The sequence below is a fragment of the Nipponia nippon genome, unplaced genomic scaffold (assembly GCF_047370975.1).
Source record: "Nipponia nippon isolate SJK-2023a ecotype South Korea unplaced genomic scaffold, ASM4737097v1 scaffold_12, whole genome shotgun sequence".
NCBI lineage: Eukaryota > Metazoa > Chordata > Aves > Pelecaniformes > Threskiornithidae > Nipponia > Nipponia nippon.
Window position 1 is genome coordinate 17215563 of NW_028262313.1, and position 16454 is coordinate 17232016.

The window sequence follows — 16454 nt, forward strand, 5'->3', positions numbered from 1 at the left end:
TGGGGCCGCCTTTGATGCTCCCTTCCCGGTCCTGGCTTTGGTTGCTGCTTCCCATCCCACCTCAGGCGCCTGCTGAGGGGGATGGCTGCAGCAGGGTGCTACCCATGCTAGGAAACTGCTCCCGGGGGTACAAATAACTAAAGAATAACTCCACGGAGAGCCAGCTGCTTTCCAGGATGAATCCCCTCTCGCCTGCCCCAATGCCCGTGCTGGCCCTGAGAGCCGGTGCTGGGGGTGAAGGTGGTCCATCGCCCTGAGCCCTTGTGGGGTGTCGAGAGATGCTCTCTGGAGAAGGCTATCACTGGTAGGGTTATTGCTATTTAGTAACCTTCACGCCATTTTTGCTCTTCCATTTCTCGGATGCCTTTTCCACCTTTGTTATCACTTTTTTAGAGCTCTAATTGGCTGCATTTTGTGCTATCACCTTCTTTGCTATGCATCCGAGGTGCCCAACTGGCTGGTGCCCTCTCGAAGCTCCCGTCGCTCATCCTCGCCTCTTCCAAGGCTGTTTCTTACTTAATGGCGCACACTGAACATTAGTGCATTACCATCCCTTTTCCAAGAACAGTCTCCATCCACTCTTCTCTCGTCCCCCAGTGCCTCATCCAATTTAATTAATTATACTTAGTATATTACGCATCCTGTCAAAGTTTTTCCTTTCCGAGGTTTAATGGTTTTTTAATTCTAATGCATGCTGCATGTGTAAGTGTTTTAGAAATGAGGCAAGCGTGCAGTGGCAAAGAGGCAGCATTACATCTGTGTGCCACAGACAGCGAGGGTGGATCCCTGTAGAGAGGCTCCAGCAGAATTACTGCAGGACCGCGCTGCCTGCCTTCCCATTGCATCCCCCTTCTTGTGCTCAGGAGGAAAATCAGGCTGATTCCCACCGCAGAGGTTCACGTTTGGGTTAAACCTACCCGCTTATGGTGCATCTCGTGCTCCTGCCGCAGAAGCGGGCGCCCGGCCGGCGGCTTAGCCCCAGCACCGGCCGCGTCTTCTCGGCTGCTGCAGCCCTGTGGTGAACGCCAGTGTAATGAACTTGACTCTTCTCCTCGTGCTAACCGTGTCTGAAAGCACCAAATTACATCAGTCATTTCAACCTTGCTTTATCCCTTTGAAGAAAGGCTGTGTTAAGGATGCGGTGGGGACTAGACTAATCAGGTAACGCCGGCTGGGGCTGGTACCTATCGCTCTTTATTTCCCAGTGACAGTTAAAAGGTTTGGTCAGAAAAGTGGTTCAGGAGGAATGACTTTGTGGGGTCTTATATTTACCAGCTTTGGATATTTCCAGATAAAACCTGCTCAGACTAAGAGGGTTGTGGGTTGGTGGGTTTTTTTTTTCTTGCCTGTCAGTGTTGCAAAGTGCTTAGGTTTTGAAAATCCAGCTGGGCTCTGTCTGTCTGTCACACCATCACCGGGAGTAATGATGCCGTGGTGCAATTTAGCTGGCAGCCCTGTGAACCGGGGCCAGGAGCCAACACAATCCAGACTGACCTTGGGGCAGCGCTGCAGAAATGCACCTCGGAGAAATCAGAAATCATGGGAGGCTGCGCAGGCAGAGGTTGGGCCAGAAGTCCGCCGTGCTGGAGCAGTGCCGGAGCAGCCCGCCTCGGGCAGCCGGAGCCTCCTGCCCTCTGCGCTGGAGACCCAGCAAGGTAGCACATGGCAGGGCCCCAGCGCGGCGTGCAGACCCCCCGCATCAGACTCGGCATCCGTGCCCGGGCGCCCGTGGGTTGGCATCAGCTTGGCAGGAGCCGACTGCTTTCCTTGCAGTACTTACACAGGTCATGAAAATACACTTATTTTCCATTCCTATTGCTCAGCCGTCTCACCATGGCTCTTCAGTTTACAGCCCCAGACAAACTCGAGGGCTCGTTTTCCATCTCGCCCCCATGGCTGGATGGGATGGGATGGGATGGGACAGGACGGGACCCCGCCTGCATTGCTGGAAATTGAGCTTGTCCATGACTCTCACATAATGTAGTTTCCCTAGGCCTATAATGAGGTTTTAGATTTGACTCTTGACCTTATAGTAATTTTATGTGTATATTTATACACTATGATCACTCTCTTAATTAATGAAGGTAAACTTAATTGCCAGAACGAAGTTTTGGCTGAATTAAATGGGCCAGATTCCCAGGCTTTGGCAATGCCGTGATCTCTTCTGGTGGCCATGGGGCCAGTCTAACCTGTGGCTGGTGTTCCCCTGGCATCGCCGTTGTTCCTCGTTGGTGTGGAGCTGGAGCCTCGTTTGAGCCCTCGGTGTAGATCCATGGCCGGGACAGAGAGGACCAGGAGTCTCCTTGTGTCACAGTGAGTCATGGTGCCGGATCAAGCCGTGGGCGCTGTTGGGTGCTGGACAATGTAGAGCAGCTTTTGTAGACCTGTCCCTGTGGCCGTCCCAGTTCCCTGTGGGGTTTTCTGATGCACCTGCCACCCTAGGCCAGCATCTCATCGTGGGACATCCCTGTGCTTCAGACAAGGGGGATCCACCAGCATGGAAAAGCCCTGTGTTCATCTGAAAAACCCAAAGAGTTCAAGCAGAACACCAGGGAGAGGATAACGCTGGGTTCCAGGGTGGAGGAGCGAGAGATCAATGTCATGTGAAGGATGGCCAGCAACCACTGCTTTTGGTTTAAAAAAAAAAAAAAAAAAAAAGGGGAAAAAATTCCCTAGCTCGCTCTCGATGGTGGGGAACGCCCCATCGTGCTGGGAGCCTTCCAGCTCCCTCCGCTCTTCAGAGCTGCGCACTTTTCAAAAGTACAAAGAGCTTCTCATAATGTTTTGCCTTGTGGGTACATCTATGATTAATTCCGTGCAAGCATTACTGGTGCAATAACAATACTGGAGGTCCTAAAACTGAAAAAGGAAACACATTTGGCTCGTACTTCATACACAATCACTTACACTTAAGCTATTGATAGTTGATTGGGATCTGTAGACTGCTGGGCTGGTGCCACTGGATTTCTGAGCGCGTTCAATGGCTGGAACAGACAGCGAGGCTGTAGGTTTTGGCAAGCTGTAGGTCTCATTAGTCAGGCTGACTGTATCTGACACGAGAGATTCCCATCCACCAAGATGAAGCTCACTTCCCTAGGCTTTGGCTGACGTCCCAACAATATTTACATGAAGGACAACAGAGGATCAGTGTTAGATTAAGGCTGTGAGTTTCCAGTAGGCAGACAGTTAAATATTCTATTGAAATACTCTTTTGATTATTTAGATAATAACGAAGTTTATGCATGTCCTTGAGAAATCTGGGGAAAGGCAGTTGTTTTATGCTAAGCATGCAAAGATGTGTTTAATCTTGATAATAGGAGTAAATTATGTATCAGCGTTTATAACCTCGGCTCCTTTATTTCTCATTTGTTGTGTGGAAGCGCCAGAAACCTCGCAGGGATGGGAGAGCCGCGTTGGGCGGGTGCGCAGGAGCGGGTCTCGCCTGCCTCCCCGCTCCTGCCGGCACCCTTGCCCTCCGCATCCCTGCGGGGAGAGGATGAGGATGGGTGTTTCTGCTTCATCCTGGCCAAGGGAGGTGCTGGTTGCGGTAAAACGTTTGCCGTGAGCCCCCCAAGGGGTGTACATAGGTACGGCTGCAGCGAGGACAGGGATGCTGCTCCGACAGGCGCTGGGCCAGGAGCTGGCCCAGTACAAGTGGCTGGGAATTGCTTCTTATCTCCACAAATGTAATTTCTGTTTTGTTAGATTTTTATCAGAATCGTCGAGTAGCTCTTTTCGGAGCAATGCCTAATTTTGAATGGGGTAGGGTAATAATTTGATTTATTGCTGCCATTGGAATGTGGCTGCCTGGCTGGTCCCGTGTTGCCCCGACAGAACACGTGAATTTGTCTGTTTCGGATTTGACAATAGCGGAGAAAAGTAACCTTTGGATTAATTAGTTTTAGTGACTAAAGTCCCATTAAATGGAAGGCAGCTGGTGTCAAAGGCATAAATGGAGACAAAGTTTTGCTCCCAATTGTGGGAAATGTGTTTAAACAGACTAGAAATGTTTCCATCTCTGCAGGGTATAATATACTCAAATGGTTACATTAACATGAAAAAAATATAAGAAAGAGTGTATTTAGGACAATCCCTCTGTATCCAGCGTTAATGAAATTGAATTCCAGTAATGAAGTCAAAGGGTTGTATTCTGCACTTGTGCAGGCAGCACAGTAACTGCCATTAGCATTAATGGGAGCTGTGCCTATGAATTACGGAGCTGTAATGGTTCGAGATGGAAAAGGTCTATCGGATCCTGGAGTGCTCTCCCCTCCGAGGACCAGATCCTGCATTCTAACATCAGTTAGGATGCTAATGAGCCCTGTATCGAGGCATGAGTAGCGGAGTTTCGGAGGTGAAATCCCCGCCGCTCAGGGGCCAGCACGAGCTCTATGGACCACTTAAGAAAAGGATTAATTGGAGTTTAAATGGTGTGTTCCACCGGTCCTCTGAAAGGGAATTAATTTTGCCTTGTGAATGAGGTGGGGATTGGCCCGCGGTCCCGGACAAAGCGGGGCAGCCAGCATTAAATTGCATTCCAGCCCATAATACCTTCTGGGTCTGGCTCCGCTGTAGTGCACGGCGTGCCCAAGCATCAGCTCCTCTCGCTTCGGGTGATCGCCCTCGTTCCCACAGCCTTCTTCTCATCCCAAAGGTGTGCCCGGGAAGGCATTTTTCCAGAGAAAATCTTTTGCATCAAATCTCTGCTTAGCCCTGCGGTGCGTAGCTAGCCAGGCACCCCAGATGTATCGCTGCGCCAGGCTTCGTTCATGATACAGGGACCGTTCTGCAGAAGAAAGGGCGTCATTAATGGTAATAGAGAGCAGAGGAAGAGGTGAATGGGCCAACCCCCCGGCTGGTGTAAATCAGCGTGGGTCCTCGGCGCTGCTTGGGAGCTGTGTGTAACAGCAGCAGCTGGGGGCGAGCCCCGTCACATCTCTCCGTTGACCATTACAGAAGCGATGCCCATGAGCTGCATTCAGCCATGGGTCCTTATCAGCAGTTGCCTGATAAATTAATCTAATTCACATCCCTTGTTTCGCTAAAATAATTCCTTGCAGGCATTTGCTTTGTCCAAGCACTGTTGACCTCCTGTGTCGGGACAGACAATCCAGGATTAAAAATACAGCATTTTTTAGCTTGCATAAATCCCGAACAATGGCAAAAGAGAGGAAAAGAAAGGCTCCTCGTTGCGGTAAAGAGCATTTGTCACTGTCCCTGGTTATTAGCATCCTCTGAGCATTGTGCAAGGGAAGCCACGCCAGGATTACATTTCTGCATAGACTGGAGATTTCTTATTAGGAAAGGCGAAGAAGGCTCTGTAAAAGCCCATAGGTCAAAAATATAATGCACTATTCCCCACCTCTTGTTTCCTGATATTGTGCTATTACCGGAGATAAGGGAGAGGTGCAGAGTCTTAATTTATAAGCAGATGATGAACCATGGCTGGGGACTGTTTGTACTTTGCTCGAGCTTATTATTTTATCTGGAGTGTAAGGCAGTGGATCGCTGCTCCTGAGCTGGGAACTGCCGCTCCTGGTGGGGTGGAGGGGAGGTGGGCTCTGCCGGCGTGCCGAGGGTGCTGGGTGCTGCAGGGCGGCTCGGGGACCTGCCTCACACCTCGTGGTCTACATTCCCCAGAAAATTAAGGTGCCAGAGTTGAAAAGAAACCCCAAAGTAGCTGGAAGAGGAGTGTTAAATAATGCAGTTGTGCATTGTCCATGAAAGATGGCTAACCATGAGTAAACATCAACAGCAATGTTTGATCCCTTCATGTTTACTATTTATTCATATTTATTATTCATAAATTCTGTCACAAATGTTAGGCCTGCACCCCAGTGAGACATTTGTATTTTATTTTAAGTTTGATTCCCCCCCTCCCCCTTAGTTCCGTGAACTGAGATTTAATGATTTGCTTTTCCACATCGTTCCCATGCTGGCTCTCCCTGGCTTTCCTCTTCTTGTTTCAGGAAGAGATTTCTAACATGGAAAAGTGATATTTGAATAGATTCCCCTAAGGCAATCAATTTACTTTTAATTTGTCTGGAACTAAGCTTTTCTTTGTTGCAATGAGAAAGGATTGAAACTGCTGTAAAATTTATTAGCTTCCAGGAAGATTTTGAAATGAATTTTTTAATGATCGTGCTGTTTGCTGTACCCAGGAGCAGTGTCATCGTGATTACAGTATAATCATACGGTTGCTGAAGAAACACTGAAATGTGGAGATAAAGCCAGGCTCCTGCACGAGGGTACCGATGGCACCGGCCCAGGTACGGGCACGCGTGCCCTGCACCGGCATCGGGCTGGGGCTTTGGGCTGGGGCCGCTCAGCACGATGCTCCCCCACGCACCCTCGCCTTGTGCACGTCCCAGCCAGGCTGTGATTCTTCCAGTCGCCGTTTTTTTTCTTATTTTTCATTTTCAAGCAACTCTTCCACTCCTTTTCCTTGCTCCCCATGTAATAGCACAAATGAGCTCTACTTACTCACCTCGGCAAAGCTGCTCTGACATGGATTGGATTGAACTGAGCGGCTGTTTGAAAATGGAAACTCCAGGGACTATTGTCATCGCCCAAATTGCACCTTAGATTGTATAACAGCGCATGTCATCTGGCCATTTATCAGGAATATTACATTCCCAGGCACTTGCACCTTGCTACGATTTAACTTTGTCTCTTTGGCCAGCACTGCGATGCCACTGGAGATAATTCAATTGCTCTGAGAGCTGAATGGGCACCTTGCACACCGGCTTCATGTTGCTCTGCCGCAGGTACGCAGGCTTTGAATAGGAGATTGAAAGCACTTGTACACCCTGGATGTTCGTTAGTCCTTCCTTTTAACGAGAGAAGGCCCCGTGCAGGGGGAGCTGGAGGCTCTGTTGCTCCAGCACCCACCCCATGTCCTCTGCCAGCTCCTCCTGGGCTCCTCTCAGCTCCCAGCTCTTGGGCATCCATCCCATCTCCCTGCTCACCTGGCCAAGAGCTTTCATGGTGGGATCGGGAAGTGCTGAGGGTGCAGGCAGAAGGGTGCTCGGACCCCTTAGATGGGTGCTGTGCTGGGCTCAGCCCCGGGAATTAGGGCAGTCTTGATTTTTCATGTCACCTCCCTGCTTCTGGTGTTGCTGTGCCACTGTCCCCAGCTCCCGTTCCCCGCCAGCAAGGAGAGCTGTGCGTCTGCCCACAGATGAGCCGCGGGTGTCGTCGTCTCTCCCACCAGGTCTTTCTGCAGCCGCTGGTTCTCAGCAGCCCGCTGCCTGGCTCAGACCCCGCAGGCAGCACAGGCAGCATGCGGGGCTGGCTGGGGCTCGTTATTAGTTGCCTTTGTGCTGGTCCCCTGAGGTGCAAGTAGAGAAGGTTTGAAATCTGGAGCTCAACGTGGGTTTTGCTGTACTTGTTGAGGAGCATATTTATTCCAGGGGTGGCTGTTGGTTTTATTTTAATTCATATTTGCTATGTGAAAGCTTACGTTCAGCAATGACACATTTTTTCTGCCAAGCCTCCAGGATAACTGCTCACCTCTTCATGGCAAGGCTTCTGCCAGGATGTTTTGCACCTGGAGGGGAATAATTTTAAAAGTGACCCTGCCCCAAGGTGCTCTGAAATGAGATTCTGGAGTTGTGAAGGCAGACTGGCTGAAAAATGGACATTGCTGCTGTGGGACCTGCGCGCCTTGTGTGCCAGACTGGATGGCCGTCACCCGCGCGTGGCACCTGCCCCCTGCGAGCTGCTCCGCATCTCTCGGGACAGCCTGTGTGTGACACAGGTATCCCCACAGCCTGATATGCAACAGGACTCTCCCTGCAGCCTGCACGCGATGTGCTTGGCTCATTAGAAAGCCCAGCCCAGCTCAGAGCAGCTTGCACAGCCCTGGGCCATGGTGTTCCCCTTCCCCGGGCCGTGTCAGCCGGCGGGTCCTTGCCAGCCTGGTGCATTGGGCTCCTTGGGGACTCCTGTCCGGGAGGAGGTGTCTGCTCCGTGGCTCATGCAGAGCGCCGCTGAAGCTGTGGCATTGCTCACCCAGCGATGCCCCTCTGTTGTTTCCTCCTCCCTTTGCTCAACCCCCTGCCATCGGTGCGCCGGGCGCGGAGGTGGGAAGCTGCCTGTTTTGGCTGCCTGCCGCTCGTCATGTTGTGCGTGGTGCGGTGGTTATTACCCGGGCTTTGCTCCTTGCATTACGAACATTTTTTAGTGCAGACAGTAACAGTCATATTGACTAGGGCAGGTCTAGGGCTGTAAAACAATTTCCTGTTGTCCTATTTCCGATTGTTAAAGTGGTAAAAAAAAAAAAAGACAGAACAGTACAATAAAGAGCCCGTGAATGTGAATGACCGTCCTGGGTGCCGTTAGGGCTGGGTGAGTCAGACCTGGCTGCAAAGGGCAGCACCAGGAGCGGTGCCCGACGTGCCTGCCTCTGCTTTGGGGCAGCAGCTGCTCCTGCGCAGGAGGATGCGAGGTGACAGCCCTGGGATCAGCCCGCCGGAGGAGCCCGAAGCCCTCCGAGCTTGCCTTTGGACCTGGGATAGCAGAGGAGTGCTGGGGTGTTCGTGTGTATCAATAGGGAGTGCTTATGGCGTAAAAATAGTATTTTATGTCAATTACAGGGTTAAGACAGTGATGGGTGGGTAGCTGAAAATCCTCATTCTGCCATGAAGAAGCGGCTGCTGGTCAGGGCCCCGCACTGGTCCCCGGGCCTGCTGCCAGGTCAGGGCTGGTCTGGGCAGCCCAGACATGTGTTGTCCCCAAGAGCAGGATGGTTTCTGGCTGTGGGACCTGGTCTCTGCAGACCAAAGCTGAGACATGTGGTAGGGACAGGAGCAGGGAGGCAGAATGTCCAATGGAGCTACCTGTTGTCTTCAGGTCTGTGGATGGCTGGTGACATCCAGCCTGGCGTCTTACGTACTTGTTACATTCCCTTCATAAAATAAAAGATTGAAACGGTATAATTTAATGTAATGCTTTTCATCTCTTCTCCTGCCTGCGTTTCAGCTGCCGCTGGCGCGACTTACAGACAAGCATCTTGGTATCCAAAGCGGATCATCGCCACAGCAGATAGGCACCGCGCCAGCGGTCTTTAGTAAAACCTCTCTTAAAGCACGGGTCCCTTCCTAGGGTTTGAGGAATATCCACTTGCAGTACAATCATTGGTGAAGTCCTCAATTTGTTTTTAACTGTAAAATGTGCCAGCTTGGAATAAATGGGTCAAGGCGAGGTAAACCTGCCTATGCTCCGCCTGGAGCCAGGTTTGCCTTGGCTGCGGTGGTCCCGTGGATGTGGGGCTGAACCGTGATTCTGGGCTGGGCAGGTGAGGAGCAGCAGCTCCCTCCGTGCCTTCCCGCGCTGGACCAGCCAGCCCAGCGTGTGCCCAAGATCCCGCCTTTCGTGTTTGCGGAGAGACTGAAGTGATGTGTGCTCCAGCAATGCGCCCAAGGTCACACAGCACAATAAATCAGTGTCTCATCAGGGATGAGAACCCGAGATATTTCTGTAGCCCCTCCAGCCATCACCAAGTCCTCTGCTATCGCAGCCAGACTACACAACTTTGTACGCCTGTAGCACCCTTTTGAAGTTAAGCTGTGGATAAATAGGCAGACAGCAACACTTTCTGGGCAATTTTTCTTTTTTTTATTTTGCTCAAGTACTTGAAAGTAACAGAATCAAAATATAAGAGCATGGGCTTTTAGATCTCGGTGCAGGTTGTTCTGCATGTAAGGCTCAGAGCATCCCTCTCTCAGACTGCTGTAAAGGCGGCTGCCGAAACCCAGACCTCCTACGCAGCCACCCGGCGCCACGCTCCACACCACCAGGTAGCTGCTCTGATGTAGAGAGAAAGCTTATGTTTTACCCATAGATTTTTCAATTAATTGGCTTCTTCTCCTTTAAAAAAAAATCCTTCTTTTTTTTTTTTTTGAGGTCTGCCTTTTACTCGTTTATTCTGTGTAAGTGTTAAGCTGCTCATATTTTGGTGCATTGTGTTATGTGCTGAGAATTTTTATCAGCCGCCCTAGTGCTCGAATGTGGTGGAAATACCAATGTGTCTGAGGAGCGGAGGTTATGCACACAGATGTACAAAGCATCAAAATGAACGGTTTGCAGATGGACGGGAAGCAAACCCAGGCTGAGTCTGCACCTTCGCAGGCTTCAATCCATCAAACCGGCACTGACCGAGCGCGGTCTTGTATGGGTAATGGCATTAGGGCTTTAACGCTGCTTTGCGCGTATATAGGGTAGGATAGGAAGGAGCTACGTCTTTGCGCAGGGAAAGGTTGTGCTTTTGAGGGCTAGCTGTAATGACAAGTTCTTATCAAATGAAGGGAAAATCATAAGCTGAGACTGAAAAGCAGCCAGGACCCTGCAGTGTTCAGTGGGAGCCACGGTCAGACGCTCAGCAAAAGCTGGGGAAGCTGAGATTCCTGGATTTGCTTTCCAGCTTTGCACTTGGCTGAGCCCGGCCGCTTCCCTGGGCCCCAGTTTGTCCGTCCGTGGTGGGGGTTGAGGCCATGCAGCCCCTTGGGGTTGGCCGGCAGCGCGCGGATGCGGGCGAGCACCAGGCACGAGGGTTTGCACCCGCCTGGGAGCGCTCAGACCTGGGCATGGAAGGTCCTCGGAAAGGATTAAACCACCACTCCATATTTCAGCCCTGTAACATGGTGTCGGGACAGCCCTAAGTCGAGAGAAGGGATCTTTATTGCTCTCGTATGAATAAAGCCCCAGTGCTGGGAATGACACATTTAATCTTCAGTGGAGTGGGCAGTCTTGGAGATTTATAAAGCCTCTGTTGTGTGGGAGGTCAGTGGGGATTAAGCAAAAAGTTAAAACACAAATATACACCAAAAACCCAAAGAAAACTCCCTCCTCCCTCTGCTCCCTTCCCCCTTCTGCAAAAAGTCAAGCTTAAAAGTCACGTCCAACCAAGCTTAAAACATGGTGGCTTTTAGCACTGGTTACTAAACCCAGAAAGCGCTGACTCGGAGCGGCTCGCCACGCGGGACAGGCCCGCTGTGATGGATTTGCAGCCGTAACTCTTTTCTTCAGGTTGCAGGTCTGGCGGTGGCAGATGACACACAACCTGTTGGAAATTGAACTCCGGTCTTTAGAGTAGCAGAGAAATAACAGTAAAGAAAAAAAATCCCTCTTCCGAGCCTTGCCTTAAAAATGATTGCTGTTTAGGGTAGGAGAAGCGCTGTTTGGGTGGGAGTGATGGGCAGCGCCTGGCTTGGTGGGGGCTCCCCCACCCCGGGCAGGCTGGGGGGTGGCGGGCCCCCCCGGCGGGTCTCCCTCCCTTCAACGGCCCTTGTGTTTTCTCCACGCAGATCAGAGCGAAGGATTTCATTGCAGGGAGGAATGCCGCATCCTGGGCCACTCGGACAGGTGCTGGATGCCCCGCGGCGCCGTCCCCAGCCGTGCCAAGTCCCCCGAGCACGGGAGGAACGTCATCGCCCTCTCCATCGAGGCGACGGCGGTGGACGCGGAGCCTTACGCAGACTGCAGCACAAAAAGGACCTTCGCCACCTTCGGCAAGGAGGGCGGCGAGCCCCTCGCCGACGAGCGGCTCGCCAACCCCAAAGGCAAAAGAACGGTGGACCCGGCCGCCTGCAGCCCCAAGGTGAGCGGCGCCGTCCGCGAGGCGGGCAACGGCTGCGAGGCCGTCAGCCCCGTCACCTCGCCCCTCCACCTGAAAAGCCCTTTGTCTGGCAAGCCGGCGGCACCGTACGGTGCCGGGCACTGCGCCGGCAACCGGGAACGGGAGCCCTTTGGGAACAGTGGCCCTTCCCGGCCGACGGAGGCAGAGCCCCGGGGGGCGGACAGCGAGAGCGGAGGGCAGGAGGGCAACCCGCTCCTGCAGGAACGCCGGGAAAAGGACTCGCCCGGCGCCCGGAGACTAAAAGACATCGTCCTCTGAGCGGCACCCAGCGAGAGGAGGAGGAGGAGGATGATGAGGATGAGGGACCGCACGATTCCCAGCGCAGATTGTTTTTATCGCTTACCAATGGTTCACAGATTGCTGTATTTAAAAGCTTTCCCTAAATGTATTGTTTATAAATGAAGCTACCGTTAATGTGACAATCCCACTTGTCTCAACAGGCGGCAGGGGTGTGCAGCCGGAGCAAAGTAGCTGGTGTTTTGCTTTTGCCAGGAGGCGGTGGGTGGCGGGGGGCAGAGGCGAGACCCCCCCGGTCCTCAGGAGCGCTCGGTATCCCCTCCTCGGAGTTTATATATTTTTATATCTCAAAACGAAGATAAATTTCCGTTCCTGGAAAGAATTGAATGGCAAATTCCTTATTCGGACATCTTTAGTAATCACCCCGGTGGTTTTGTAGTCTAGACAAAATAGCGGCCATTTCTTGTGTGTGACTGTTCAAGATGACAGTCTGGTGAGTTTTAATATTCGCCCAACACAAGGTTGTTTGTATTTTAAGATGTTGCTATTTTGCTATGGACACCCCTGCATTTATGAATCCTTTTGCTGTCACATGCTTATCTGTACTATTATTGTATTTGATATTGCAAATTACTGTATGTCTAGTGATGGCAAAAGGCTTTCAAGCTAAAAAAAAAAAAATAAATCACAATCATCTTACTTAAACCTTGGGGAACCTGCAGTTTTCAGACCCAGTGGAGCAAGCGCTTCTTCCAGCCCCCACCATCGCCTGCAGCCTCCCCCGGCTCTTGCAGGGCGGCGACAGGGCTTTACGGGGAGACGTTTTGGGGAAAATTCTGCCTGGATTGCAATTGTTGGATGCACTGTGCTGAACTTTTTCCCTTATCCATTTCTTTTGCGTAATTTCAAGGCAATGCATGGAAAGGTTTTCCAGAAGTTGGTTGAGTTGGTTGAGTTGGATTTTTTTCCAGTTCCCAGATTTAGATATCCCCCATCTCCAATCATTTCCAAGTCGAAGTGATGGAATTATTTAAGAGATCTAAATTACCTTCTCAATTAGCCACACGCTTCCAGTCAGCATTTCCCAGTCACGATTATGCCAAGTATGTGTGTATTTGTATGTCACCATGGCATGGATTTTAGACTGCTCTGTTTTCTTTCTATCCCTCCATCATAAATAAGTATGGAATGAGCAATAGTGATGTTAATTTAGGGGCAGACAGGTGATATGTAACAACGCTACTAATTCAATTAATGTGCCTTCTTAATGGAGAAAAAATTAAAGCAATTCATTATTTTTTCTCATAATTAAGGACTTTTTTGTGTGGGTACAAATTTACTCATATAAAATTGATTTAAAAATTGAGCTACTTTAATAGCCATTTTGTAGAAGGGGGAGAGGGAAGGGGTTTCACAGCTCTCTACTCTCTTGCAGTGATAATTCCTCAGTGAGGTATGAGTAAGGTAGGAGGATTTCAGTTAGTGTATTATTATTATCATTATTATTATTATTAACCCTTCACCAGGCAGATTTTCCTAGCCTAAATAATGTTTCCTAGAATTTAAAATTGATTATGGAAGGGAAAATACATAGCTCTTGCCAATGTTTGCTGTACCAGCAAGTTGAAATTAGTGGTTTCTAGAGAGATAGTCTTTCTAGGTCTACATATCATGATAAAATATTTGTTACTTTGATTTATTTAAATTAAAAACATCAACAAGAAAACAAGCTCCAGTCATTATTATCCTCAAAATAAAATTAAGCTCTAGCCATTTGTTTCTTCAGGGCAGATTGATCCTGCCTGAAGTCGTAGCCGGTCTGAGACAGGTCCGCAGTCAGCCTGTTCCCCCTGCCACTTGCTAGGGCCAGGAATTGGGAAAGAACCGACAAAAAATGGTCATCTAATGAAATTTGTGACGCTTCCCTCGCTGGTGTTGATGACTACCTCATTCAGCTCCCATCCCACGCGTTAACGTGATGTCCTGCATCCCTCCGGAAAGCGAACCGGGGATTTTCCCCTCTGTTCTGGAGTTTGAGCCCATTTTTCAGGGATATGCTATTTCTGTTCCTGCAGTGTTTGCTGCCTGCGTACTGTTACCGCTGTCATTTATTTCTGTTTTTTTTCCCCAAATGTGTGTATTGTTATAACACAAGCAAAGAAGAAAGGGGCTGGCTTGGGGCTGTTGGAGTAACTGGATTTTCTGTAACTGTTCAGCTGGGTTTATTCTGATGTTACCTGTTTTTGTCAGCTCTGGATGTTTTTTTGGGGGGCGAAGTATGCGTTTGCTGAGCGACAGAGCCTGTGATGCCCCATCTGTCAGATCCTCTTGGCTTCGCAGGGCAACGGCCCCACGTTGCCCCATCCTCTGCCCCCCAGCTCCGGCAGGATGGGACCCGGCTCCCCCCATTGCCCATTGCAGGGATGGGGTGCGCTGGTCCCCCCCGTCTCCGGGCGCCCCATCATCATCCCCAGCTGCCCAAAAAGCTCCGGCCGGTAATTTCTGCTGAGCGTTGCCCTCTGCCTGCAGAGCCACCACCACCAGCCCGGTGTTTTGGATGAAAAATAGATGCTAACTGAAAAGGAAGAAAGAAAAAAAAATAGAAACATTTCACTAATTTACCCAGAGGAAACGTTCCTTGCCACTCTGAATAAAAGCACAGCCGAGAAGGAACGTGAAATAATTCTGTATTAAAAGGGGGCATTAAAGAGGTCAGTAAACCCTTATGCCTCCAAGAAAATCGTTTAAACACCAGTTTTCTGGGCTGACCCGGGCTGCAGCCGGGGATGCTGAGCGAGGGGCCCTTCCCCGGCACGTCCTCACCGCACGGGGCCGAGGGGAGAGCCCGAGAGTGGCCCTGGCTCTGCTGCCTCGTCCCTCTCCTGAATATTTTGCTGCTCCTGTCACTGTCCCTCTGTGTCACTTGAGATGAGTTCAGGGCTCCTGGGCAAATCGCAGTCTGTCTTGGTTTTTTTCCTAGTTGCATCAAAACCGGCCATGCAAAAACGTTCAAAGCTGCGGGGCGTGGGGGGCGGTCTGGGGGGGGGCTCCAGATGTAATTATTGTGCTTTTTAATAACTTAAACCTGTCCTCAGATTTGGTTTAGGAAAAATCGCTGGGTTCTGTTGGTTTCCTTCAGGCAAACTTGCTCTGCTCCCCTGGTTATCCCATTTATCCAGGAGAGCAGCAACCACCTACGATTCTCCCCCGAGCATGACGAGGACCCCACCTGGAGCAGCCCCGGGGCTGGGGACCGGGGGAGATGAACCCCCCCCTGTGCTGGCCCAGGGACCCTTCCCTGCTCCTTGGGGAGCCCCCGGCCTTTCCCACCCTCCAGGCTGCAGGGCTGCGCCGGGAGGGATGACGGAGGGCTGGCGGGGACGACTGATGGCTGGAAAAATACCCCCTGAGCACCGTCCTGCTGAGGTTGTTGCCGTTCCCTGTTTGTTGTGAAGCTGGAGGTGGCCTGTGGATCACACGTTGTGCAGAAGTGAATTCCTTTTTTTTTTTTTTTCAAATAGGAAACAAGTTGCTTTTGTAAAGAACACACTGTCTGATGAATATGTTGAAATTATTCTTGGGGGAAAAAAAAATCTAATTATGAATGGAAACACATTTGTCTGTCATTGGGGAAAATTGATGATCTTGTTGCTACAGCTGCTTTCGCAGCGGTGGGTAATCTCTGATCCAACCTGAGTTGCGGTACCCATTGGGGAGAAGCCCAGCCGACCCTGCTGCAAGCGCTGCTGAGATGGATCCTCTGTCGGCATCAGTTGATGTTCAGCTGATCTAAGCTGGGATATAATCTTCAAACACACCAAATGCAAACTGGTTTTCAGCAGCACGCCGCCTCCTCGCAGCCTTGCGGGATGGCAGGTATGAGCCGCGGGTCTCGCACCTTAACACCGGGAAGAGCCGGCGGCGGCACCGGCGCTGCTCGCCTGCTGGCAGCAGGCAGGGCTGCCACTGGACTGAGCGCGGTACGTCTCGTCATGGTGTCTCCGTTGCCGAGTATATGAAGAATAAATTGTTGTATATGCTGATATGTATGTTATGTACATTTTCACAGTGATTGAATCATTGTAAACAACAAAATGGAAAAAGGAAAAAAAAAAGAATCACCATTCTGTCTATTTTATGAAGATGATAAAGCAGCTTTATTAAATTATTACAATTCTGTTTCAAAATGGTGTACCTGCCACACTGGTTTTTTTTCATCTGATGAGAATTTTGTTTTCCACCTAAATGTGATTTTCTTTTCTCTGCTTTGAGCATCTAATGCATTTTAGTATTAAAGCAATTATTGAATAAAATGGAAAGTAAGTGTTTGGTTAAATATGCCTAAGTGGGTTTGCTTTGACGGGCTCCAGGTGCTGGCCCTGCAGAAGCCAGCACAGGGCTGGGTGCCTGCGTGGTCTGGGTGCCTCTCCAGCCCTTTCCCCATCTGCTTCTCCCGCAGCTGATCCGCTTTGGCACCCGAGAGGCTGCAAACCTCAGGCAGAGCTTTCCTGGTCCCAAGGAGGGGTCGTCACCGTCCCCACGGGAGACCCACTGGGGCGGGCAGGCTCTGAGCCCCACC

At 50.7% G+C, this 16454-nt stretch overlaps 1 protein-coding gene across 1 annotated transcript in view; it reads left to right on the top strand.

The window, feature by feature from the left end:
- The window catches only part of PCDH19 (protocadherin 19), a 59805-nt gene extending 43640 nt beyond the window's left edge, over nucleotides 1-16165 (top strand). Inside the window, exon 5 of the mRNA XM_087749095.1 lies at nucleotides 11307-16165. Coding sequence (XP_087605221.1) covers nucleotides 11307-11896 — 590 coding nt within the window. The 3' untranslated portion in view covers nucleotides 11897-16165. The remainder of the gene's footprint in view (nucleotides 1-11306) is intronic.
- The last annotated feature ends 289 nt before the right edge of the window (nucleotides 16166-16454 follow it).